Below are 27,989 nucleotides of genomic sequence, written 5' to 3'. Positions count from 1 at the left end.
CAATTAAATTTTTATTTTCAGTTACGAGTTTTTTCAATTATATGAACCCAATAATACTGTGTTCAACCAAAATTTACGATTGCAATAAATAACAAATCTGTCGCTCTATATATATTATATATATTAATAACAAACTATTTGCCCGTTTCGAGCAGCCATCTTTTAAAATCGAAACATCGTAAATGCATGTCATTTCTTATAGATTCTATCATGCAGCCATGTTGTTGATTTAATTATGTAAATATTATATAGTATAATTGATACATTTGATATATATATATATATAATAAATAGATAATAGAATATTCGATATATAATGTCTTTGTATAATGGCAGCTAAGATAATATACACTATTGCGTTATAGGAATATACATATACTTTGATACAATAAGATAAATAGTGTAATTTTTATATTAGCAGCTATATATATAGCTGTTTGATACATTGCGGGAACATATATATAGTTAAACCTATATACTGGCCGCTTGCATACAAACTTACATTATATATAAATTGGCAGCTCTATATATATATAGATGTTGTTTGTACCGGAACCTGTAGCAGTATATTTCTGTTGGCAGCTCTATACAGATGTTCTTATTATTTATTTTTTATTGATATATTTGCTCACATATTTTAATTCAATACTCTTTTTTTCACATATTAGCATGAGAATTTTTCTTTATTCATTCTTTTATTTTATCAATCGCGTGATAGATTTTGAGGTGTTGCAATATTTATCACATGTTAAAAGAACTGGGATATGAAAAAGATACATGTATAGAGATTGTTTTATTTATTTAGCTATCTCCTTTTATATTTCCTAATATTTAAATTTTTTTCTAATAAGTTTTAAGTCATATATATTGATAATATTTTCTCCACCAAAAATTTATTAAAATTTTTATTTATAATGTCCTTTGCAACGCACGAATTCTCGACTGGTTTAATTAGAAAATTGATAATAAGAGGATTTCCATTTTTTGGAAGAATAATGTTGGGAATTGATTTCTTTTACTCTTTTTTTTTTAGTCTACAGGTATTTTCAACTTAATCGCCTAGACTCATTTCATTTGAAAGTTTGCTTGCCTCTAATATCAGGAGAGGCATTTTTTTTTCTTTTTGATTAGAATTGATTTCTTTACATAGTCTACAGAAGATGATCACCAATGAAAATTATCTGATTTTTCCATTAGTAATATAGCAACGGAAAAAAAGAGCCGACAGATGCCCAAGTAAAAGCCAAGCTTTCTCCCCAAGAATTACAGTAACACAATATGTGTTAGTGGTCCAGAGAAATGAATTATAAATAATAAAATGAGAATCTTCTTATTTTCCAAAACTATTATTCCGGAAAAACCTTTTTTAAAAGATTCCGCCTAAAAATGTGTGATACGAATATGTCATCCGGTCCTACACCTATCATCCCCAACAAACGAAATATAAATAATTATAAACAAATAAGTAAATACAATAAATACGAGATTGGCAAGTTGCCTTTATCAAAACCATTTCATGGCTTCAGCCAAAAAAAAAAAAATCATCTCGTACGAGGGGATCGGTGCAGTGACATGAATCAATGACTTGATACTAAGATATCTTTTTTTCGATGTCAACTATGATATTCGAAAATTTAATTGGATCCGACTAATCCAGTCGATCCACTAAGGGTTAAAAGCTCATAAAGTATAAATTTTCTCCATTCACAAGACTCAAACTCAAGACATTATTTAAGAAAGACGACCATTGAATCACTTAATTAAAAAAAAAAAATTGCTTTAGTAGCTTGAGAATAGGCTGTGATCTTGGTAAATAGATGGATGGACCGGAAAACTAATTCAAAAAAAAAAAGAAGAAGAAAAGACATATCATCTAGCAATCGTTCTCATCTCATCAAAGAAATCGATCAGTAACAGGAACCATCCGCTGAACTTTCTCCTTTATTATTATTATTTCCGGGAAGAGGAGACGGTGGAGTCTCTCTCTCTCTCTCTCTCTCTCTCTCTCTTCCCACTTCACGACCAGACGAGCTCGCTTGAGCGCACTTACCCTTCAAGGGCCAATCAATCAATCCATCCTCTACCTCTTCAGAATTCCCGATTGGAATTGAGCTCAGCTCGATTTCGCGCACGCAAAAGCAACGGAAGGAGACAAAACGAAACCCAGTTAGCTTAGCTGGGATTGAAGGAGGCGATTGTTGCCGGCGGACATGGCGATGAGGGAGCTGGTGTCGGGCGGAGCCGCCTGCGCGGTGCCCGGCTCGTCCTCTTCGTCCAATCCCCTTGCCGCCCTCGCTAACGCCTTTACCGGCTCCTCTTCCAAGACCCAGGTCAATCCCCATGCTTGCTTCCTTTTGCTCCAGCTCAATTCTTGCTGTTTCTGGGCCAAATTCTAAGTTGCTGTCGGCCATGCTAGTTTGACTGCTGGGGTTGTTGCTATGGAGGAATTCAGCTGATTAACTGTATTGATACTTGATGCGAGTCTTCCCTATTATCCTTCCCTTTCTTTTGGGGTCCTTTTTCTTTAAACCCCATAAAAGATGATTTTTTTTTTATAAAAAAATTCCAATTGAGTTCTTTCTCACAAGGTTATTGGGCTATAGATAATCCTGACATGGATACACTTGAATCCCCATTCCGCTTCACAGTTTTGGTGGAATTGCCCTGTTTCAAATATAGTTTTGAGTTCAAGTCTTGAGATTGTCGAGCACTTCGTTGAAAGTCTCTTGCTTTCGATTTCGATGGTGGAAGGTGGAAGTAATTGGTTATGGTTCTATCTAATGCTTATACTTGGCAGTGATTGTAATTTTGAACTATTTAATTCAATTCTAACAGGAAAGGCTCAAGGAGGTTCCGGTTGCGACGCCCACTGGCCCCGAGCAGTTCTTCCCTCAACCCGATGAGCATCTCAGAGCCCTCCCCGGATCTGAACTGGATGGGGCGTTTTTGCCACCCAATGCTCAGGTATATGATTTTGTGATTTTTGGGAATGGTGATGACTTTTCTCTGTTAGGATATCATGTGAGCTGACATTATCCTCTTGTCATTTCTTTGGTTTCAGGGGTCTGCATTCATGCGAACCTTCCGCTCTGCATACCAGAATGACTTTTCAGATGCCTGGGATGAGGTGCAGCCGGGTCCTCTTCCTCCTGTTGCTGCTGATATGAGAGTTGGGCCCGTTCCTCAGTCTCCACCGACTTTAGAAGGTAATCATCTTTTCCTTCCTCCACATAAGAGTCAAGGTTGAGTTGTTTGTCTTTGCTTCTATGTGAGCAAGAGAGCCTAGCATATGGAAAATTTGCTTCTTCTCTTCGATGTTGATGCATTATTACCAATTTCCATATGGTTTTCTCTTTGAAAGTATTTCTAGAGTTGCATCTGTTACAGGGCTTGGCTAGTCACATTGTATCCGCTTTATGATTTAGAGAACGATCAAGATATATATTCTCATAAAATGTTTATGTGCACTCTGCTCTTTCAACTCTAATGGCAGGGCCACCACAAAGAATGTTGTCTGGCCTTCTCCACTCATTTGTGGGCAGTAGCCATGGAGGCATTCCTTTTCGTCCTGCTCAACTTCCAATGTTAGGGCTGTCTGAGGGGGATAAGCGATGTATACGTGATCGCAGTACTATAATGGCTCGACACTTTTTCGCAGATAAAAGCGAAGACTTCATCAATGCCCAGGTACTTCCTATTTAACAAAATAAACCTAAAAAATAGATTATCTAGGTCAAATGTTATGTTCTGTTCTGGTAAAGGTTACGCATGAGTAAAAGACCATTCTTTGATAGCTTGAAGGTATGAACTTTTCTTTTTTCTTTTGGGATTTTATTCTTAACTTCAACACTTAATCTTCTCTTAGGTCATCCAGAGGGTCTATTAGGAACTTGTGCTTGAATATTGCTCAATTTTGTCTCATACGCCTTTTATTGTCTTTCCAGGTGAATGCTCTGTTACACTCTCTGGACATTGATAGTGATGTCCGTGGAAGAGGGCCTCTTCCTGGGAGATTCCGGGAGATGGAGGATTACTGGAATGAGTCGCAGGGTATGATGAGGCCTGGGCCTCATGTTGCTGATGGATGGGCCAATGAATTTAACCAGTTAAGAGTCAATCATGGGAATCCTGAGTCTTGGGCCCACTCGTTTGAGCAGCAGCATGGTGCTAATGGCTGGGCTTCCGAATTTGAGCAGGCAAGACAATATCATTTTTTTTTTCATAATTTGTCTCCTTTAAATGGATAATTCTCCTCGATATATGCTATGTCCTGATTACAACACAGTTGGCTGATATATTCTTGTTTGCAGGAACATTCTCAGTTGATGTCCACAGACCGAATGAGAGGCACAAATGTTCCTAATGTAGCTGCTATGGAGCAGACACGAATGCTTGCTCACACATTAGCTCAAAACAATGACCCAAAGTTCCAGGTATGGAGATTCATTATGTTGATTCCTTGGGCACTCTGCATCACATTCACATCCACTGGTTTCCTAATATTTTTTTTGGGCATTGCAGAATTCGAAATTTCTGCAGTTTGTGTCCAAAATGAGCCGTGGTGAGCTTATCTTCGATGATAACCAAGTAAAGCCAGCATCAGGGGACTGGGCCTCAGAATTTCAGCAACAGTATAATGCTGGTCCTTCTTGGGCTGATGAATATGTAAGCAATGAGCATATAGACTTAACCGGAACCATTAGAGTGATGTCTGATGTCCATATTCACATAGAAGATAATCTTCTAAAATTCTAAGTGGTACCTCGGACTAGTTTGCTTCTTCTGTGAGCTTCAACATCTGAGTATTACTTTTCTGTTACAGGTTCAGCATGATGGGCCTGATCAGTGGGCTAGCGAGTTTGCCACTGAAAGAGAGCAGCACCGGTCTGTTGATGATCAGTGGGTCAATGAATTCTCCAAACTGAATGTGAATGACTGGGCGGATGAATTTGGACAGCAAGTTGCTGAAGGGGCTTTTGGAGAAAGCACTGGTGATGATTGGGCTAATGCCTATGAAGAGTAAGTTAACCATTTGCTGCAAGAAAAAAATACAAATTGATAACTTATTTCAATGTTGTCCCTGCTAGAAAGTATGTATGATATTCTCTATCACTCTTTAGGTATTTCAATGAGCAAGTGGCAATGAAGCAACGGTCAGATTCTTCAAGAGGAGTTTATGTGTTCTCAGACATGAACCCTTATGTGGGCCACCCTAATCCATTAAAGGAGGGTCAGGAGCTCTTCCGCAAGGGGCTTCTTAGTGAGGCGATTCTCGCTTTGGAGGCTGAAGTGCTGAAAAATCCCAACAATTCTGAAGGTTGGAGGTTGCTTGGAATAGCACATGCTGAAAATGATGATGATCAACAGGTGATTTTGATTCGTTCTAATTTTTTTTTTTAATAACATTTTAAAGTTAAACGGCATCATATATGGATGTTTACTTGGGCTTTTCGCGGATATAAATAAATGCAGGCAATTGCAGCAATGATGAAAGCTGAGGAAGCTGATCCCACTAATCTTGAGGTGCTTCTTGCATTGGGTGTGAGCCATACAAATGGTTAGCAACTTTTTCTCTGTAGAATGGCCAATTCCTCGTCTTTTGATACTTTCTCTTTCTTTTTTGATCTAGATTGATTTTAAATAGGTAAAAGTTTTCCTTGCAATTTAGGTAATAAATAGCTATTGTTTGACCTATTCTGTCACAGAATTGGAGCAGGCTGCTGCTTTGAGATACTTATATGGCTGGCTGCATCATCATCCAAAATACAAAGCATTAACCTCTCTGGAGACGCCCGAGTCCTTCTATCATGCTGATGTATGTTCACTTAGGCCACATTGGGTATGAAGGATTAAAGAGGGAATGGAATGGAATTGCCTCAGAACATTATCCTAATTGTTCATTGCGATTCTGTTCCGAGACTTTTCAACATTTCTTCATACCGAATATGGCCGTCCACCTTAATTGTTTTGTTTCCTTTAACACATCTATTCAAATCTCATATTGATGTTGGAACTGAAACTTCGTTTGAACCTGCCCAGGTTGCGAGATTATATAATGATGCTGCAGAAATGTCTCCCGAGGATGCCGACGTTCACATAGTACTCGGTGTACTCTACAATCTATCGCGAGAGTATGATAGAGCAATTGCTTCTTTCCAAACGGCACTTAAGCTCAAGCCCCATGATTACTCGCTGTGGAACAAGCTAGGCGCCACACAAGCTAACAGTGTTCAGAGTGCTGATGCGATATTGGCTTATCAACGGGTACTTCCATGAGAGAGAATTCTTCTTCTATGAATAAAGATAGAACAGAGATAGTTAAGTTCAAATTTATTAATTCTTTTATTAAACTGTTTCTTTATGTGCTTCCAGGCCCTTGATTTGAAGCCCAATTACGTCCGCGCATGGGCAAATATGGGCATCAGTTATGCGAACCAGGTAAATTGCTGAATCAGTTTTACGTGTATATTGTTGGCCTTGCTAATTGAGATGATGAGAAATACGTAAAATTGTAAATTTTCTCTGTTGAAACTTCTCTCCAACTGGCATAATGTTTGACACTATTAATTCCCCCCCATATGCAGGGCATGTATGAAGATTCTATTCGATATTACGTCCGTGCGCTCGCTATGAACCCAAAGGCAGACAACGCATGGCAATACTTGAGAATTTCTCTAAGGTAGTAAAATTGGCTCCAGAGAAAGTACCCCTACAAAATTAGTGACCTGGTCCCCTCTGATTATTGTACTTGGTCTCCTTTTCAGCTCTGCCTCGAGACAAGACATGCTGGAAGCTTGCGATTCTCGGAATCTAGATGTTCTCCAAAAGGAATTCCCTCTATAATAGGCTCGGTCGGTTCCCGGAAGGGTTGCACTACCAGAGATGTCTCGCGCACCGAAGATTTTTGGGACCAAACAGTTGACAAATTTACTTTCAGTCTTGTGGGCAAATAATTCAGAGAGTCGAGAGTTGGGTACAAGTCGGTGGGCGATGCAAGGAGAGGTAATGAAGATCGGATTTGTCGCGTTTCATCTGTAGGAAGGTCACTGCTTGCCCTCGGGAAACACATCGGACAGAGTGGGGGGCTTGTAGATGATTATATGTTATACGAGTCATGTTCAGGCAACTAGGTGAATTGCTCCATAATTTGTTCAACTCCATGGAATAGTTTATTTTCCTGGGTAAGAAATAAGGTGCAAGTAAATTACCAATACTACTATCTTCAACTTGTTCCCTTCCCTTGTTGCTCGGGGCAGAGCACGCTTTTGGTTTCTGATTTTCCAGTCACAGTTCCCTCGGAAACGAAGAAACTTGTTCGGGTCTCCTGTTTCCGCTTTCCGGTTACATTCACGCGATTTTCTGAGAGAGAGGGTCGTGCAATGGATTGCTTACGAGATTGCTCCGTATCGATGATATATTCTTCGTCAAGGCCCCGTTCCATTGATACTAGTACCGAGACTAGCCGTACTACATGAATAATATATTCGGGATCGTAACGAGATAATATCATCGTGGTCCCGCGGGGTTATTCGGGGTGGGGTAAGGTCCTATTTCACCATATCTGCACATCACAGAGGAATGAATGGCTAGGGTTTGCTGATGGGAACATGCAATGTTGCATGTCTGAGGAGAAAAGGGTACGAACTTGGAGCAGTTTCCACATATAATAATGGGGGAAAGGAGAGGATGAAAGCAAAGAAGAGCCCTCTCTCTGTGCATAAAATTCCCTTTTACTTCTCCCGCACGGTCCCTCTCCCAGTCATCTGCTTTGCTTAGGGGCATGTCCCTAGCTATGCCCCTCCACTCCCACCCACCCTACGGAAGACGTCGGGCCTTTTATGAGATCTCGTGAATTTTCTATTTTGGTATAGTCGTATGGTCTTTTGGCTTGGTTCTTGAATAATAGAGCCCCGAGTGATGAGTAAAGTGAGCTGAAGAAGTCTATAACAGTAAGTCGTCCCGAGAAATATGATGGTATTTCTATGATTTCATTTGATTATTGTCATCTATGTCGACCGAGCCGGCATACTTGGATATTTAATGCTCTCCCTAGAGTCCATATATTGATATGGAATGGAGGGATATCGTGGAATATTGATACTTAGGGATTTTAATTAATTAATTTGTATTATATCCAAACATATATATATATATATATATGTATATATGTATGTTATATTTTAGCACTGCCACGACACAACTGCATTCTCCCTCTGATCCTCGTCCCCCATGTGTGCTATCTTCTATGAATGGGACTAATTGTTTGCACCTTCTCAGAGTGTCAACAGTTCTCATGATGGGTTCCGGATCCTATGCACAAGCAACTATCTCTAGCTTTAAAGATTGAAAAGACATGAGAAAGGGCCTGCGGTATAATAGCACATGCGATCGCATGATAATCTATTGGTTTCATTTTCACATCCCTTTTTAAAATTTTTATTTTCCTATTTAAGTTTATGGGTCTCTCTTACATTTTAAAAAATAAAAATTAAAAAGACAAACATATAATATGCACGTATATACACAACACTCGTATTCTTATGGTACTTCATGGTATGTGAGTTGCTATCTAACCGTATCATGCGTACGGCTCGATGTACTGATAATGAACGTAGTCTACATATATGGAACTCGACCATTATCAACATATCGGTTTGTTGCGGTCTTTGATGATTTTGAAAGATCTGCCCACCTTGTAATAACTCCAATTGATTTGTTGTAAATAGAGTGATCACCTCACTATTTGGCCACAGGGACAATCTAAGAACATACTCGAGTTAACAAGACCTCGTGATCAGTCGCTTTAGCTGGTCTGACCATGACGAATATTGTACCAAAAATCAAGAGTTATAGTTGAGAAGTAGTGCAATACCCCGACACGACTAATCTGTATTGACCCGGAAGAACCGTCAGCTAACACAATGGAAGAGGTTGCAGCTCAGAGTCTCGTGATGTTATAACTTATAAGCAAGGAAAAGAAGTAAGCATAAGTTATCTTTCCTTCCTTTCCCCCTGCAACTGTTACTGAATAAGTAAACCCGTACTGAAATGAAATATACTGAAAATCCTTTGATATGGGAGGGAGAATACGCACGCAAAGCAAAATTACTTGTGGGCATTTTAGCAGTGCCATCCCAAAGCAGTAATGAACAATGGACCTTGAAGCCCTAGGGCTTCCCTGTCCTCGCATTTTCTTTGAAAACCCTAAAAGCTCAAAAGGAGGGGATTTTTTTTTTCTTTTTTGAAAGGAAGCACAAAAAGACAAACAAATTAGATGATGCTCTTAGTGGTCGGGTTTTATGTGCAAGGGTTCGATACACACGTGAAGCCCTTCGCAGTCGGACAAGCCGACATCTAGGGCTCGAATAATTAGGTGCTAATTGATATATATAGAAACTGAAAACACGTCGTGGCTAATCTCGCACTAAAAAATGACGATGCTCTCTAGCTCACTTCTATGTGTGCACAGGTTATGTTTGATGATATATATGGGGATGTTGATTGTTCTATCTTAGTTCCAAAGGTGCGATTCGAGACAAAGGGCCCTATCACTTCTTTGCAACTGTTTCGGGCATCCCCCCACCCCTTTGTCTGAGCAAGTCAACAGGAGATTAGGTTTCGGTTTGTTTTTTGTTCCCTTCACTCAATGTCGGTATACAAAAACATCGATCGATGTATACCTATGTTTAACCACCAATTGAGTTCGTCATAACGTACTAATACGGCTCGACGCATCTAAATAATTGTTACTTCTGAAGAAATCATTTACTATTAAAAAATTATGGATTATCGAATTACAAAATATCAAGCGAACGGATGCATCGAGTTCTCCTATATTAGATTTGATTATTCGATCAATGTCCTTTTCATTTCCATTTGTTAAACTAACTACAGAGAAATGTGTGAAATATTGTAAGTCGATTATTCTAGATAAATTGAACAAAAATAGTTAAGTTAATGAAATGCTGATCTTTTTTCTTGCGCATACAAGAGAAAAAGAGGGATCATCATCTCCCAAAAAGATTCCATTTGCATAGAAGTTCATCAAAAACTTTTTTTTTTCCTTTTGCGATTTATATGGAACCCTAGCTAAACTTTTTTTCTTGGCCCTTCTACTTGTTATATATTTTAGTTTGATTAGTAACACGATCGGATCGAGGGCTTAAAAGGGGGAACACAACTTGCACCCACAATCCCAAATCCCTAGACTGGTTTCTGAAACAAGAGACAATGGTATTTGGGCGCCCTAATTCTCACCCTAAAAATAATAATTATGATTATATATGGTATATATGTTTGTACTTTAGCTAATTAATGAGGGAAAAGCATGGAACATGGTGAACATTTTATTTATTAGTTGATTAATTCTATTAATTATGGAATCCTAACCTTCGAAAGATGCTTCTTTTAAAAAAAAAATCAAATGAACTTTTTTTTATATTAATTAAAATGTGAAAATTCCCCTATCTTTTTTTTTTTCTGTCACGTTTCCTCTATTTTCCTCCATCCAATTATATTCTATTTCACTCCATCCAAATAAAACATAATACGCACTCAATTAAATCGTGTCCACATACAAACCTTAGAACTGATTCGTAACATTATTGGTTGGACCAATGGTTATCCTCGCCTAACGGTATCTTTGCAATATTGCAAACATATACACATACATTGATAGTCAGATTTCTGTAATCTACTGAATAAAGTCTTTGTTTTATATTGACATTGTGTTTGTACAAGATCATTTCACTTCTATGCCATCTAGAAAATATATATCGCATATTGCTCAAGTTTACAAATTTTAATGTAGGCGACTGCTTTTGCCAAATATAGTGTAACATTTCTATCAAACGTGTAATATTCGGGTAATGATGCCTGGGAAACTATATCTCCTTTTTCACCTAAATTTAACGGGTAAGCATATGTATATAATTAATAACTATGATCAGCTTAGTTACAAAAGAAAATTCAATTAAATATTTTAGGACTTAAATATTCTAGGAGATGATTGTATGCACTATATATCTTTGTATGTATGGTCATTCTATATGTGGGTTCTGGTGACTTGAAAGTCGGGGGAATTTTTGTTCCTCGTCTCCACTTTATGTTCCTTCTTCATGCAATTGCACCATCAAATTCCCTTCAGAACAAAAGAACGACTTTTCTCTTACGCCATTACTTCACCTTATACCCTGCCAAAAGATTTTTTTTTTAAAAAAAAAGATCATCATTTTGGTCTTCTCTCAAAGTTTGAAAGGACACATCAAATAGTATTATTAGCCAACCAACACAAATCCTCCTCAACTTGATCGATTATTTTTTTTTTCTTTCAATAAATTGCACAAACACTCCGTCTAGTTTTGTTATAGGATAAATGATATCTCATTCTTTATACATAAGACAGTGACATTTCAAGGACGATATCACCTCCTATAAATTTTTTAATATACACTAAATCCCCTCTTAAAGTTTCATAAGATATTATACTCTATGCATGAGGGGAACTCGGTGTCCATTTCTGAAACTAATAGAAGGTTTTAATATTTATAATGTATCACTGTCTTATTTTAAAAATAGAAAATGTCACTGTCCTATAACGAAATTATAAGAATTTTACTTTTTTCCTACCAATACTAATATTAGATCAAACACTTAATTTCCGCCTAACAATTGATGATTATGGAGGTAAGATTTGATGTCACAACTTGCCCTCAAATCAAAATTTTTTAAAATTTAATTCTTAAAAAGAAATTAGGTCATGCGCCTTTATTTCCTTTTCGCTTTTTACTCATGGGTTTTTGTAACAGAAAAAAAAGGCAAATAGAAAAAGAAATAAGGAAAAAAAAAGAAAACTTTGCCAAGGTTAAAAGAAAAATCGAATGTGGAGCTTCCAAAGGGAGGGCCCCGGCTGTATGCGACAGTTTCTAATTAAGTCGGTTTGAACCGACCAAGCTAGCAAATGGTCATTGTTGCCACTAAAAAAGGGCTCTTTCTTTATTTATTCTAACTAATTTATTAATCAATTATAAAAATAAGGAATCAACATAAAATAATCCCTTCTGCTAATTGCTGTGGGGAATATAAGATCACATAGGGGGTAGAAGAAAAGAAGGATAGAAGGATATCATATTCTCTCTATCACTTATCAATTATTTTTTCTTTCTTTATAATGATCGGTAACCGGAATGTGAATTCCGTTCCATCATGGCAAGTTCACGGAATAAGTGAGTTTGGTCAGAGAAGTCGAGTAGGAAGAATACTGTACCATGGCTCCACGATGAGATGTGCTTGAGTCCTGACTAAAGAAATTGTATTGTTCAACCAGAAGACCAATCAATTAAGTGCACTTATCAGTTAATATCACTTTTGAGTGCTCAGCTTTGCTTATGATAAAAAAACATGTCTTATGCTAACACTTCTCATTATAGCTCATCTCCTGATTATAATCATCTCTGTCTTGTTGCAGGGCAGAGCAGAGATAAGAGAGAGAGATAACAACGTCCACCCCTGGACATATATAGACAAAGTCACAAAAACAAATATATACATACGTGTATATAAGATAACGTTAACCCAAGGGAAAACTTCCAGAAAAAATAGAAGAGCCCTCTTATCCTCTCATGTCTTTTTTCCTTCTTCCTTCTTCCTCTTCCCCATCCCTTCATCATTTTCATTTATAGCCCATCACCTCAAAGAATCTCTCTCCCTCCCTCTCCTTCTCTTTCTGTGTCTCTCTCGCCCCTACGGAAACCCTAACCACATCCCCATTTGTACTTAGAGAAAGCTCAGGTAGGGGTTAGTTATTAGATTCAATACACACCCATATAGATATATATACATAGAGGTGTAAATATAGGTTGGGTGATGCTAGGCTCGTTCAGCAACAACTCGGCCTCGCGCGGTCGTGAGGGCCGCGATGAGGAGACTGCCGGACCCTCCTCGTCCCCATCCTCGGCGTTGGATCTGGGCCGCCCTTATCACCAATACGACCTCTACTCGCAGCCCCCATCCCCGGTGCTCCACACAAGGCAGCTGCTCCTGACGTGCGCCCAGTTCATATCGCAATCCAACTTCTCATCTGCCCATCACGTCCTCTCGGTCCTATCCGCCAAGTACTACTCCCCCTATGGCGATTCCTCCGAGCGGCTTGCATACCACTTCTCCCGTGCCCTCTCGCTCCGGCTCGGCCGTCACCTCGGCCCTTCTCCTGCCTCAGCTGCAGCTGCCTGCTCCAGAGACCCCAGGGAGCTCCAGTCGTGCTACCTGTCGCTCAACCAGGTCACGCCCTTCGTCCGGTTCAGCCACCTGACGGCGAACCAGGCGATCCTGGACGCGATCAATGGCGGGGGTCAACAGTCTGTCCACATAGTTGACTTCGACATCATGCACGGGGTCCAGTGGCCACCACTCATGCAAGCCCTAGCGAGCCGAGCCCCTCCGCCGAGCATACGCATCACCGGGGCCGGTCCTGATCCGGAATCCTTGAACCGGACTGGCGACCGCCTCTCCATGTTCGCGCACTCACTAGGTCTCCCTTTCCACTTCCACGCTCTCCATCTCACTGATGACAATGACATGGGCCCGTTGATGATCGCGGTGCATCCCGATGAGATCGTGGCTGTCAATCTTGTGAATTATCTCCACCGCTTGATACGATCTGACCGCGAGGCTCGGGAGCTGCGGACATTCCTTCATCAGATCCGAGGCTTGAACCCTAGGATCGTGACGGTGGCAGAGCGAGAGGCCAGCCACAACCACCCCTCATTCCTTCGCCGATTCATGGAGGCACTCGACCACTATTCTGCAGTCTTCGACTCCCTCGAGGCCACACTGCCGCCCAACAGCCGGGAGCGGCTCGCAGTGGAGACTGTCTGGTTCGGACGGGAGATTGCGGACATCGTGGCAGCCGAGGGCGAGGGCCGCCGGGAACGGCACGAGCGGTTTGAGTCGTGGGAGATCCTCCTCCGTGGCTCGGGATTCAGAAACGTGCCATTGAGCCCCTTCGCGCTCTCGCAGGCTAAGCTACTCCTGAGGCTCCATTACCCTTCCGAAGGTTACCAGCTTCAGATCACAAACAATTCAGTGTTCCTGGGATGGCAAAATCGACCCCTCTTCTCAGTTTCTTCTTGGCGCTAATTATTACTCGCGCATCGTTCCCTCATTGACCCTAGGTTTAGGTTTGCTTGATTAAATAGGATCCTTCCAGAGTTTTGCATACATCTATGAGCATATAAACTCGTAACCGCATGTGATCTCTCTTATTTATGACGCGGTTTTGTCCTTGAAAATGCGCCAAATGTAAGGCTAGAGAGAACCCTAATTAGTCTAGGTTTATCAGTAGAAGTCCTAACCCCTCGTAGTTTAAGCCTAGCTGGGCTAGCTGTATAATGGGTGCGTGCGTGGAGATTTATGGCGAAGAAATTTACAAGCTCCAACAAAAGCTCGGCGTAAGAAGCTTCACAAGCTCCATCAAGGATCACTGAGGGCGTCAAGGTGACAATCTCCATCTCTGCGGGCTCGTCATCTCGATCTCTCGGTTGCTTTATTTCTCAAAGAGAACTTGGATTAGAAGCCGTTTTCATTCTTAGAGATTTCTATTGCTTATGTTTAATTTGTGGTTGTATTTATAATTGGCCCTTTCTGATATGTTCTCCTCCCCTGATCTGTCCCTCTCTATGATGATGACATAATATATGTGTTTTGTGATTGATTCCTTCCCTAGCCTTTTTGTAAGGGCTATTACACTTAATGGGATCGATGTGGAGCATCTAAATATAATTTCTTAATGCAATTAGTCCCTATTAAAGGTGAAAAAGGCACCATTATCTCTTCAATTATAAGATTTCTTAATCTGCTTTTGCCTTTTGCATTTTGTGTGAATGTGGGGGTATTAATTTTCCTTTATTTAATGCTCATCATATAATGCTTTTTTTTTAAAAAAAAAAATTAAGGATATGGTGTTTTATGTACTTTGGAAGTCTTTATCTTTAGACCCGACTTCACTCCCTCTTGAAAAAGTTGTGATTGATCAATTTGGAGCAAGAGAGTATATGCTGTGAAGCAGCTAACCTGCACCAGTATACTGAATAGGAAAAGGAATCAGTGCATCAAAGTTCACAAGTTTCACCATATTGACCGACTACTGCTATATAACATATTCAGAATAATTTTCATTGAATAGAGCACGATCTTTACTACCACGAGATCTATATATATATATATATATATGTGTGTGTGTGTGTGTGTGTGTGTACATTTTAAGGAAAATATTCTTGAATCGAATATATGATCATTAATTTTTTGTTAAGGCCTTCACTTATATTGGGCCAACTGGGCATTGGTCATGACCAAAAGATAGTTTAGAGGCTCTATTCGAAAAAACGAGGGGCGCTATTTCTTTCACAAAATTGTGCTCAATTTAATCAAATGAGTAATTCCTTGTCTTAGGGAATATTTTGGATAAACTGTGTGACGAAAGGTTTAGAACAGTAAGTGTCACACAAAATTTGTTATCCGATGCTTATGGCATATCTTCTTATTGTTTTCTTGGATATTCAGCAATATTCGTAAGATTATCATCTCAGAGTTATCATTCTCACTAATTGTAATTCTCTAGTCTGGTGTAACGCTGGTCATGTTTAACTTGAGCAATTGATCACGGTGCCATTTCAAGTATCATCTCCAACACTGAATGACTCCTAAAACTTTAGATCCCCTTTTTTCTCCCTAACATTTTAAGTCGGAGTTCACAATAAGCTCTCCCTAGATCCCCTATTGTGATCCACTCTCTAATTTCAAATCTTAAATCTCACGTACAAGATGCTTCTCCCATGCACTACTTGTCCAAGAAATTTCTACATATGATCATCATCTCCTTAAACTCGTACGAGCTGCTCCTTCTAAGGGTGGATATGGAGAGAGAGAGAGAGAGAGAGAAATGGGGCGCATGAAATTTGTTCATGTCTTTCGGAGGAATTAATAAACATATAATTATTAAATTATGAATATTTATATGTAGATACCGTAGATGCCTGTGTTGATGTCTTTGATATGGTACCACTAATGACCCCAATTTCTGCCGTTTGTCCCCTCAACAAAACCATCAAAGTTCTCAAAACAGAGCCATTGATGCCCTCTCCTTGCCTCCCCATCCACCATGCATCCCTTTCTAAAGCCAATGGCATCTGTAATCTCTCTCGTGTCTTGAGGGAATTTTTCTCCTAGGACCACTTAATTTTTAATTTAATTAATTAATTATATATTTATGATATATCACTAATTAACATCCCTAATTGTTAATAATATCTAATTAATTTATTTATTCTATCATTTCCGCACCTCCTTTCATTATAACTTCCATTGTCTCTTGCTTATGGCTCTACGGCCTCTTCCTACACGTCCCTAGAAATTCTCCTTTTTATCTATCCCCGTGTCATAACACTCAATGTCAACTCATATATATAATATGTTCTTTGACAAGCATCTCGATTAAACGGCGATATAGCAAATACTAAGTTGATCCTATAGTTCGATAAGTTGTCAGGATAGTAGCACGAATATAAATTAATGCAGTCCAATCTGTTCTTATTAATATACCTCATGTATTATCTTACTTGACATTAATTGAGTGATGTACACAAGCTTTTATCTATAGAGACATTCTAACATGTTCCCTGCAATTAAGAGTACAAGATAATTAACATGAGCACGAGTGCACGACAAGAGGGCGTGAAAATAAGATCACATCGAACAAAAGAAAATAGAATCTCCGCAAGATTTGATACACGTGAGATTCCATCTTCAAGAATTCATAACATGTTGTTCATGTGCCAAATTCTCCACGAGATGGCTACACAATATCATGTGTTTCTATCAATCTATGAACATGAAATTTAATGTTCTTGCTTTGCATATATACAGGGGATGAAGTGAGAGTGGCTTTATGTTCAACTGTTCCAATAGAGAGAGGGGGAGGAATGGAGAGAGACGTGATTAGATGGTTGTGAGGGTAAATACACACTTTGGGCTCTATCACCGTCACCTCGAAACGACCCTTTGCGTGTTCTATATCTTTGTTTCTGCAGACACAAATACAAACAGCCATAAATACATATATACATATATATATATATATATATATAGAGAGAGATGAGGGTTTTAGGGTTTGCACGCATGAGGTGAGATGACAGGGATCCTTCAGTCCAAGAACCGATTTTATCTATAATCCCTGACTCCGATGTAAACCCCTCCCCTTTTAATGTTTTTGGTCATTTAAATTTCAATTTTTTTTAAATTCTTTGTGGCTCTACAAACATGAAATATTCCGATTTAATCAGAACTCCTTTACCGTCCCAATGTTTCAAAGAGTACATATATGATCAGCATGACTGCCCAAGTTGTTATCCAATACATACTTATTTATTAGACTACAAAGCTTAAGGTCGATTTTTTTTTTGATAATTAAAGGCTTCTCGTTAGGAAAAGACGGCAACAAGAGTTATGAAAGAACATACATCAGTTCATGAGTATAAATATGACCGCGGGAAAAATTTACAATTTATATGCCTGAAAAAACATAGTCGATGGCAATTGGCAAACCTAAATTAGGTACGTGCATCTCAAAACAGTATCAATGAATAGAAAACAAGATTAGAGAGGTATTTGGGTGATTATGTACTTCGATAATTAAGGAGTTTATGTTTAATACCATTTTGTCTTACCTTGACCTGCCGTTCGGTGTATCTGCTCGAAAACTCACCATATGGAAACCAGTCTATGACAAAATCAAGTGCAGTCTCTCTTCTTGGAGAGGGAAATTCTTTTCTTTTGGCGGTCAACTCTCTTGAAATCTATACTTCGCAGCTTGCCTGTTTATTTTCTCTCCATCTTTCCGGCCCCCAAAACAATCATAAAAAGACTGGAGAAGATTTTCAGGCATATTTTTGTGGGGAGGATGTGCTGAAGAAAGAAAGATGAGCTTGATTAAATGGAGCAACATTCAACTTCCAAAGGCATCATGTGGAGCGGGGCTAGGCTCTATTGACAATAAAAACAAAGTCTTGCTTTCTAAATTGGTTTGAAGATTTGGTTTAGAGAGCAACTCTCTAAGGAAGCGAGTCATTTGTACTATTCATAATCTCTCACCATCAGATTGGATTCCCAACAAGTCCCTAAATTGGTTCGACAGTACTTGGTACTCTATTTTCAAGTCATGTTTTCATGATTATCTGCTTAGAAACATTTTGTTCTTTAATTTGTTCATATCTGTTGGTGATAGATCTAATAGGTTAGGAATCCTATTCGCCGGCGCATTGATTTACGCATCAAGTCAACCGACGGAATCAACATCTACCAATGAGAAGTTTCCGTTTCATGCCAGCATATCACGTCGAAAACATATAATATGATGAAGCCAATCTAGTTTTCGATATATATCCAAATGAAGATCAAGAATAAGTTACAAAATTTGTATTTGATGATCAAGGAAAACCAACGTTCGTTGTCAACAAATCCGTATTAAAGGATATTGGATTTGATAAAAAATTTTATTATTGTACTCAGATTGAGAATATTCTAGATAAAAAAATTTTCAATGCAAAGAAAGATGCATGGATGCTTACGGTGCCGATTTCATAGGTTATTCAATTGCCAAAATTGGTCGAAGTGCACGCGACTCGATCAAGAAAGCAAAGATTCAGTGAAAATGTTTATTGGCTAAGAGGTGTACGAAATTTTATATACGAAGAATTAAGAGAAAGAGTTCGCAAAGAGAAAAATGTATTCAAGTGGCAAGTGAGAAAGCAGCAAAAGCGTATTAATCTCTCTATTCATGAAGATCAAGGTGATAGCTCGGACGATGACGATTCGAGGGCAAATTCTCTCCACCTATGAGAGAATGATGCGGTAGAAGACGTGGCAAATCGGTACATCGAGAAAAATAAATTCTGACATGTCTATTTCAAGGGAAATGGCCTAGAGCACAACTCACCGCCTTTGGCCGTGAAAAAACAAGATTTAGACCGAATTCCATCGTTTAGGTCCTCAAACATGCATTTTTATGTTATTATGGCGTTTTTGTAAAATTTTATGAGAAGTTTATATCTTTCGTATAATTTAGGTGTTTTTATTCCTATTTAAGCATTGTAAAACCCTAGGATTTGATAGTTGTCTTTTAAATTATCAATAAATTTTTGGAGCTACGGTGCTCTTTGCCTATTCTCGAATTCAATTTGAGTTGGATGCCAATTTCTTAGGAATTCGAAGAATCAATAGGGATTGAAGGTCGTAGTTCCGGTATTCCGCGGAATCAACGGGTCTGCGACAAGTTGCTCGCGTGTACGTTGCGTCACAGCATATGAGATCCGGCGATCCTCAAAGGTTGTTCGTAGATGGTCCAACTCAAGATCCTCAAGACCTCATGTATACTGGATAGCTCCTCCCGTGGGATGGCTCAAATGGAATATTGATGGCTCATCCATTGGAAAATCTGGCCCCTCAGGAATTGACGGAGTCTTATGCAACTCAGATGGTTCCTTTATTTGCCTTTTTGCTGCCTTGGTTGTAATCATTGATTCTAAGCTCGCCGAACTACTTGCCATATGGCGAGCTCGTCATCTTTCAGCTCTCATTCGACGATATCTGGTTCATCTCTTATTATCAAATTGAACTCTTAGACTATTGTTGGTTGAATACAAATGGGATCGGGTGGTCCATAGACATATCGTCACATCTTCATTGACATTCATCTCTCCTCGCTTCACTTCAACCGCATTAAGTTTCAGCACACTCTCAGGGAAGGAAATGTTATAGCTGATTGCTTGGCTCAATCTCACGTTGATAGAAATCAGGATTTTGTTGCTTGGCTTTAAGTTCTTTGTTGTTAGCTTTACCTTTCTTATTGTTACTCCTTTTCATGTTTTCTTCCCCGTTGTTGATTTTCTGATGTATTGACTCTATATGCTTTTGTAGCCATCTTTTATTAATAATAAGCCGGGATTTGTCAATATATATATATATACACACACATATGCCGTTGCTTTTTAAGTGTGATGCCAATGTATAAGATTATCTTATGTACCTGCAAGAGAGAATTCACGATAGCATTATTGCCCGGAGAATATTAATATAATAAGATTTTTGCAAGTACAAGACTAACTTCGACCCACAAAAAAAAGGCAAAAATTATATAATCATTGCTAAGCTGCTCACCCTGGTTAATGGTATCTGCTGACTGACTAATCGGACTGCCACAAATGAATCTCTTTGTGCTTCCTTAATCATCAATGATATGGAAAAGCAAAGCCCATAATGCTTCTTCAACCCATTGCTGTGACGACTATCGGATATTCCTTCTTTATTTATATAATGGCTTGATCGACTAGCTTGGTTCGAGAAAGGCCAAAATATATACATACATACATACATATATATTAATCTATTATAAAACTATAAATAAATATATGAATATAATAAGAAAAAGCAAACCCTAGTTTGTGGTTATAGTGGACAAGCCTACTAGCCTATATATTTAATGCTTCTCTTCACAAAGTCCTCTCTTTTGCTATCTCATCGTATGGAGTCTTCCCAATAATTGCATGCTTATTTATGATGCCCTTTTGTATATCTAATTTCCGTCTGTGCTATTCCCATCACGGTCTTAAAAGTATCAGATCCAATTTTGCCACCCCAGAATAAATCTATATATAATGTGATCGATGTTTATTTGGGAGGACGGACGAGATCGATGTATGGAATAAACTTCGCGAAAGAAAGCGAGTCTTATTATATTATGTTGTGATCAGTTTCGGTCGTTTTAAATTTCAAGTAGTAAGCCTAAAAAGCATATGGAATATATATCGAACGCTGCCATGTTCCATGCTTTTCTCCGATTTATCAGTTATTGGATCAGTAATCCGCAGTTAAGCACAAAAAACCGTTGAAAATAGCTAAGTTGTCATCGGACTTATGTGCTAGCTTACACATTCATGATCGATTTCGAATATCTCTTATGTTATACCGACAAGTAGAAAAACAATCCTTACTCATTTGCCAAATAGGCCGGTCCACAGTGGTTTTGAGTACAACCCTAACATGAAGCAACGCATCCCCTTCAATAATTTTCCGGAAGCATAGACTTTATTCCACTGTATATAACTTAATGAAAAGAATTGAATGATTATTGTGTATAGGAACAAAAAGAAGAAAAAAGAAAGGCAAACAATTGTAATAGTTCTGTGCGAAAAGCCAAAGACGAAGTCAAGCATACGTCAAAGGATCTTTCTATCTACACGAGAAAACCCATGGGGGGTGCAAAATCAATTTTTGGTGAGATTACAAACAATTATATATTGAAATTATTCTTATTTAGACATTAATAATTTAATTTTGATTAAGAGATTAAGATAATTTTAAGATAGAGAATAGCCACTTTATATTATCGATCTCCTTGCAAATTAAATTTCTAAATTTGAATAATTAAGTTAGTTTTTCTATACAAACAAATAAATGGTTATTGGTTCATACTCGAATTATCAATCCACCGTCTTTTAAATCATTAACTATATATATATATATATATTGAAAAATAAAGGAGGTTGGGACAGTACGAATTACAGGGGCCAATTTGCTAAGGTTCCCAGGTTTGTCGGATTGTAGGATTCGCTGCCTTGCCCTTTCATTTCATATGAGATTTTTGGACGAAATTAATAATTGACATTCTCTGTCTCATGGTCTCATCACACGCGGAGTAGGAACTAGGAACCCCATCTTGTCTCTCTTAATTTCCTCAACTCTAATCATAAAAAATAAATAAATCATACTAATTAAACTTCAGTACGATGTTAATTATTTTAAGTAGATAATGTAGCAGAATTAATTAATGCATTTGACATATTGTAAAAATTAAATTTAATAAATCACACCTTATTTAACAAAATTGAAGTTTTAAATCAAACTATTGTAACACTTTAAAATTTCAAAAGTGTGCAGTAACTGTTGCCATTATCGTATATTACTTTCTCTAACAAATCGAAAGAAGAAGAAATTAAATTCCAATTTAACACAACGCAGAGTAACATTTTATTAAATTCATGTGTTCTCATTAAAATTAAAATATATATACAGCGACTAAATAGACAAAGAAAGGACCAAAGATGTACCCTCCAAATCTCATGAAGAATGTACACGAACGAGTCATATTCTTTTTTTTTCCCTAGTGAATCTTTTAGAATTCATTCATAACATAATTATATTTTTAAATATAATCAAATATATAAGTACAAATGGATAAATACATATCCATGCAGTTTGTAGGTAGGTGGGGTTGGGTGGTGCAATGACTGCCTCTGGGGTCCTCACTTGTTGTCAGCCCGATGGGGCATGTAGAGAGAGAATCAGAGAGAAATGACCCTAATTGATCGTCACAAGCAACCTTCCAATGCCCAACAAAAAAAAAAAAACCCTTTTCCTATATTATATAAAGAGGATGAATCAGTGGAACTAATTAAGGCATTTCTAACTTCCGAGGAAGAAAAAAGGGGGCATTTCTAACAATTTTTAACTTCGGAAGCTCCTGAGAGATTGTATTATACTTAACTAGTTCCAGCCACGTGATATAATTTAAGTTTGAGTACGTAGAATTTGCAGATGTTTCAATTGATTTGCTAGATTTATTCATATGTTTTTTGACATAATATGGCTAAATTGTGATTGGACTACATCGTTCAAACTACATCTCTCAGGACTACATCGTCCTAAGAGATGATGTTATACATAACTAGTTCAAGCCACGTGATATAATTTGAGCATGTAGAATTTGCACATGTTTCAATTGATTTGCTTGATTTATTCATATGTTTGTTGTTGACATAATGTGGTTAAATTGTGGTTGGACTACATCGTTCAAACTAAGAATTGCTAGTTAATTTTGCAATGGATATATAGGGTTTTAAGATAGATTTCATGAAAGGGATGTATTAATTGTACTCGTGCATTGAATTCAAGAGTAATTATATATACAATATGAAATATATCCAGAGTTACATGAAAGTTCTTGTGATAAGAATCATTGGAGATATATATATGTACGAGAGTATAAGAATGCACAGTAAGACTATCAAATCTAATTATATATTGGCCTTATAAATGTCAAGTAGATTTCCGAACTATATAGAGCAATTTTCAAGTAATCGACCACATTACACCGAACGTCTCCTTGTCATTATAAAAGATGGCATTTCCGATCATAATGTACGCATCTTTTTACTCTCTCTTTTTTATTTTTTTTTAAAACGCCCCTTCATATTTTCTACAAGACACACCATGTCTCAAGAGCGAATTTGCCTGAAAAAATGACTTTCATCGTTTTTTTTTAACAAGACAACCCATGTCCTAAGAGCAAATTTGCCCGAAACCTTCATCTTTTTTTTTAACAAAACACACCATGTCCCAAGATGAATTTGCCTAAAAATGCCCCTTCATCTTTTTTCTTTTGTTTTTTTTTTACACGACGCACCGCATTCTAAGAGCGAATTTGTCTTCATCTTTTTTTTCTTCTGGGACAAGGCCACCACATCTTAAGAGCAAATTTACCTGAAAACGCCCACTTCATTTTTATTTTATTTTTGGGACAAGTCACACCATGTCTCAAGAGCAAATTCCCTGAAATGCTCCTTCATCATTTTTCTGGGATAAGACGCACCACCATGGTTGTTAGAATCGCGATTCGAATCGTAGAATCTTACGATTCTACGATTCAAGAGGTGGTTACCGATTCCGATTCTATGGCATGAATCGGAAAGGTAGAATCGTGACTGAATCGCAATTCGAATCGCAGAATCGTAGAATCAGACCGATTCTACGATTTTAGTTTCAACCCAAAGTCATATGCCCCCTCCCTCTCCCCCCTCATCTCTCTCATTGTGCAACGGTATTACTCATCGGTTCTCTTATTTTATGAAAGTTTAAAACTTATCTCCTGACTGTAAGTGATAGGGAGTTGAAAAGTTTCTGGAACTGCTTCGAATTGAGTTCCGGCCAATTCCTGATTGTCGTATGGTTTGAGATGATTTAGGCTGAAATTTTTTCGACTTTTTTAGATGCAAAGATGATTCCAAGAAGGAATAGACCAAGAAGAAGTTAGGGAGAAAAAATAACTTCGCCTATAAGATCCGTGACCACTGTACTATATCAATTTTCATTTGAGGTTTATCACCGAAAATAAAAAATTTCATTTGAGGTTGTTATAGTGGGAGCGCTCTCTTGTGAAGACTAAGCACCATCTGATTTTGACGAACGAAATAGAAAGCAACAAGATTTATCATTTGATGTTTACTTATACTATTTCCGACATGAGATTTGGTGTGTGTGTGTATATATATATATGCTATTTTTTAATTATAGATAGAATCTTACGATTCACGATTCGATTCTACGATTCACGATTCCACGACCCTCGACCGATTCTAGGTAGAATCACGATTCTGACAACCTTGCGCACCACATCTAAAGAGCTGATTAATCTGAAAATGCCCTTTTATTTTTATTTTTTAGCTAAGACGCGCCACATCCTAAGAGCGGATTTGCCTGAAAATGCTACTTCATTGGTTTTTTTTTTACTGCAAATGGGTAGCTTGCATCATGGTTCGATGGAGAGGTTGCATGAAGAGCTATAAAGAGATTGTTTCCGCTTTTTCATGGTCGTCTTCTCTACTTTTATATATTTTTTCGGTATGAACCTTGATATTCAAAAATTTAATAGGACCTCAACTAAACTAGTCGAGTTGAATCGATCCACTAAGGGATAAAATTATCTCATTGTAAATTTTTCATTTATAAGACTTGAACTCGAAATCTTATTCTCCTGCTTTTTTATCTTGATTTGTTTAAATTGCAGGGTATATATGGAAGTTTATGTAGGGTAGGTCCTACCTCTCCCATAATCTTTCATGACCGCTATCCAAACAATTAGTGCTTTTTTTTCCCGAAAATAATGAGGATTCTTTACTTTTAGTGCACTTAGGTACCAACTCTAAGATACAAATTCATCCCAACAATTGCTCTCGGTTGCTCAATAATTGATAGTTGCTCGTGAATATATCAACGTTCCCATCCACAGGGACTCGGGTTCTTCCCATTCATTCGATTGGAATCTCATGAGATCGATCATTCAGACACCATTTTTCCTAGGCTACCCATTGAGAAGAGAAAGAAGCCATCAATATTTAAAATAGGAGGGCAAAGAGATTATAGGAACCTAAGAATAAGATTTGTCATCTCAGCCTATGCTCATTGTGAAAGCAATAACTAATTATGTTTTTTTGCTAGGAATTGAATTTGATAGAAATCAGAAATCAGAAAGATAGAAAGAAAATCATATATATCGAGATATTGAAATATAGAGATTTTTTTTTGGATCAATAAATTTTCGTGGCATTTATAAAACCCATAAATTTAGAGAAAGATGACATGTTAGTGCAGTGATGTACGTCCTCATCTGTCAACCAAGAGATTGTAAGTTCGATTATAGTAGTGAAACTACTCGTGTCCCTTTATTAACAATTAGGATTTTCACTTCATTCTATTACTCCCATTAGACTTTCTTTATCGAAAAAAAAACCAAAAAAATCCCGGTAAAAACTACAGAATCTCCTTCTGTATTCAAATCTGACGCTTTTCCCCCCCGTTTTCACAGCCTTTAACTTATAATAAATTAATTATAAATGGTGTGGAGATAAACAAATAGAATTGTAGAAGACGGATTCTGAAAAATTTTCGTGAGATCGAACATATAGATAAATTGGAACAAAGTGCCCGTGCAGCACGCTAAATCCCCTGACATCCCTCATTATCCAAAAACATAAAATATAAGGGGGGGAATTTGTAAAAGAAAACAAGGAAAGAATTGCAAAAGGAAAAGATTACGTGCTGTGATCAGAGCGAGAAGGGTCCGTTTATGAATTTATTTATGAATATAAATAAGTAAAATAACTGTGTATGGAATATGGATATGTGTGTGTGTATATAAAAATGTAGCAGAGGAGATAAAAGGGTCTTTGGGTTTGCAGGGTGTTTGTTTGTCTTCATTATTGCACGTGTGTTCCTTCTCAGAAAGGCTGCTTTCCTAGTCATTTCATTAGGTATCTGAAGAGCGGGTCCATGCAAAGTAAGCCTGTCCTACACTGATCAGTAAGAATGACGAATTTTGCGAAGAAATGATTAATCAATTGAGCTAGTAATTTTGCCCTCAAGAAGCGAAGAGCACACGAGCCTAATAGTGTAAGCTCAGAAAAAATTCCATGTTAAACTAATTGAACAGCCACACCAAATTCAATTCATTGATCAGATTAATGTTGATATCTGTGGACGAGTTTTAGAGCTTAAGAGATGTTTATCAATACTAAATACGTAAATATCCATTATTAACAACTATATGTAATCATCAGATTTGGTTTGAAGTATAAGAAATTACAATATCTAACCCATCGACATACAATTAATTAAGGTCGATCGCTGGGGATGGCCCGGGTTGGGGGTTCCTCTACGGGAGGCAGCCCTCCCTCTAAAAATTTTGAACGTTCAAAGGAATTAATTTATATGTTATTCCTTAAAATTTGATGAAATTCCGTGTATTTACCTCCTAAACGGAGAGGGGAAAAAAAGTCTCTATACACCCCTGTAAAGACCTTCCTTCTTCTCCACCTCCTCCCTCCTTCAAATTCTCAGCCGTCTCCGTCAATTATTGATCATGCGATTTTCTTCAAGTGCTCAATGGTGACGTTTTTGCAACAAATAGAGAATTATTATATTTGCGCTACCAAAGTGAAAAAGAAAGATAAATCGAAGTGTTCGAAATGTTTTGAAATGATATAACCGTGTCATTAACTCGTCACATTTTCAGTAAATCTAGAGAATAATGTTCACAGTCCATATATCATGTGTAGGAAAATTTATAGGTTTTCAAATGAATAAAACATATGAAAGGGCATCTAACCATTACAAATCACTCGCAAAGAGCTAGCAGAGAGTATGTGATGTGAGAGAGGATTGGGCACTTAATTCCATGTGCGCAAAAGCTGGGTAAGGGGTGATGGGTGATGATGATATGCGAATATTTCCATCATCATTCATGAGGGATATATGTGTCCCTCTCCCTCTTTCTCTTTATATGGAAACTTGGAAATGCGTACTGATGAGGAAATCATTCAGTTTCAGGTTATAATGAAAGATCCCAAAAGATCCTTTGCCTCATCCCACAAGTGATAAAGATTGCATGCTCATGGCCATAATAAATTCTCATCGTTTTCATGATCATCTATAATATTTATTGCACTTCCATTTACCATATAAGTGTATAGAGCAAACAAAACTTCGCGGAAAGGTGCCAAAGAGTTCCATTTTTTTTTCCTTAATTAGTTGAAACAGTATACATGTTCTCTATATTTTGCGATCCTCGGAAATTAACTCGAACAATTTTATGTTTTATCGATTCTACAATATACATGTATGTATATATATAGTTGGTCTTTTTCTCACCCTTCGAGTTCTTTTCTATGTATAAGGTTTTGTAACAAACACTTGATCCGATGATATATATTACTATGTCAGTCGTGCTAACTTCTATAAATGTAAATTTTGCATTCACATAATGCTTGTACAATATTTTCAAGTATTTTTTTTTATCTAATGTGACTTCGATCTCACTACGATCTTCTGTATGTACCCATCCCCTCATTAACGACCTTAAATATTGCTCTTGTCGAGGAAAAAACTTGTTTCGAATGTTTGGACTTAAAACAGACTACATACGTCAGGAATGGATCCATGAGCAAAATGATTAGGACCATGTGATAAATTGTACATATAATAACATTTGAAAAAAGAAAAAAGAAAAAAGGAAGGGGATCCATCGGCATTTAACATGGCCAACAAGAACATTTAATGCAAGGACACATTAATTGCAAGAACTATCCTTTTTGGCTGCCTCAGAATTG

General features: G+C 37.7%; 2 protein-coding genes across 2 annotated transcripts; both read left to right on the top strand.

Moving 5' to 3' along the window:
- Nucleotides 1-1,918: 1,918 nt before the first annotated feature.
- Nucleotides 1,919-7,239, top strand: LOC116214259 (peroxisome biogenesis protein 5). The gene is made up of 15 exons (XM_031549640.1): nucleotides 1,919-2,330; nucleotides 2,836-2,964; nucleotides 3,062-3,206; nucleotides 3,494-3,687; nucleotides 3,945-4,196; nucleotides 4,311-4,433; nucleotides 4,522-4,665; nucleotides 4,823-5,019; nucleotides 5,121-5,367; nucleotides 5,473-5,557; nucleotides 5,706-5,815; nucleotides 6,040-6,264; nucleotides 6,373-6,438; nucleotides 6,585-6,679; nucleotides 6,765-7,239. The coding sequence occupies exons 1-15, from the start codon at nucleotides 2,211-2,213 to the stop codon at nucleotides 6,841-6,843; spliced, it is 2,211 nt and encodes a 736-aa protein (XP_031405500.1). The 5' UTR covers nucleotides 1,919-2,210; the 3' UTR covers nucleotides 6,844-7,239.
- Nucleotides 7,240-12,507: 5,268 nt separating this feature from the next.
- Nucleotides 12,508-14,814, top strand: LOC116213186 (scarecrow-like protein 18). The gene has a single exon (XM_031548035.1). It carries the CDS (start codon nucleotides 12,865-12,867, stop codon nucleotides 14,134-14,136), a length of 1,272 nt encoding a protein of 423 aa, XP_031403895.1. The 5' UTR covers nucleotides 12,508-12,864; the 3' UTR covers nucleotides 14,137-14,814.
- Nucleotides 14,815-27,989: the final 13,175 nt, after the last annotated feature.

This window comes from Punica granatum, chromosome 7 (assembly GCF_007655135.1).
Source record: "Punica granatum isolate Tunisia-2019 chromosome 7, ASM765513v2, whole genome shotgun sequence".
NCBI classification, from domain to species: Eukaryota; Viridiplantae; Streptophyta; class Magnoliopsida; order Myrtales; family Lythraceae; genus Punica; species Punica granatum.
This window is presented reverse-complemented; position numbering and strand designations above follow the sequence as displayed.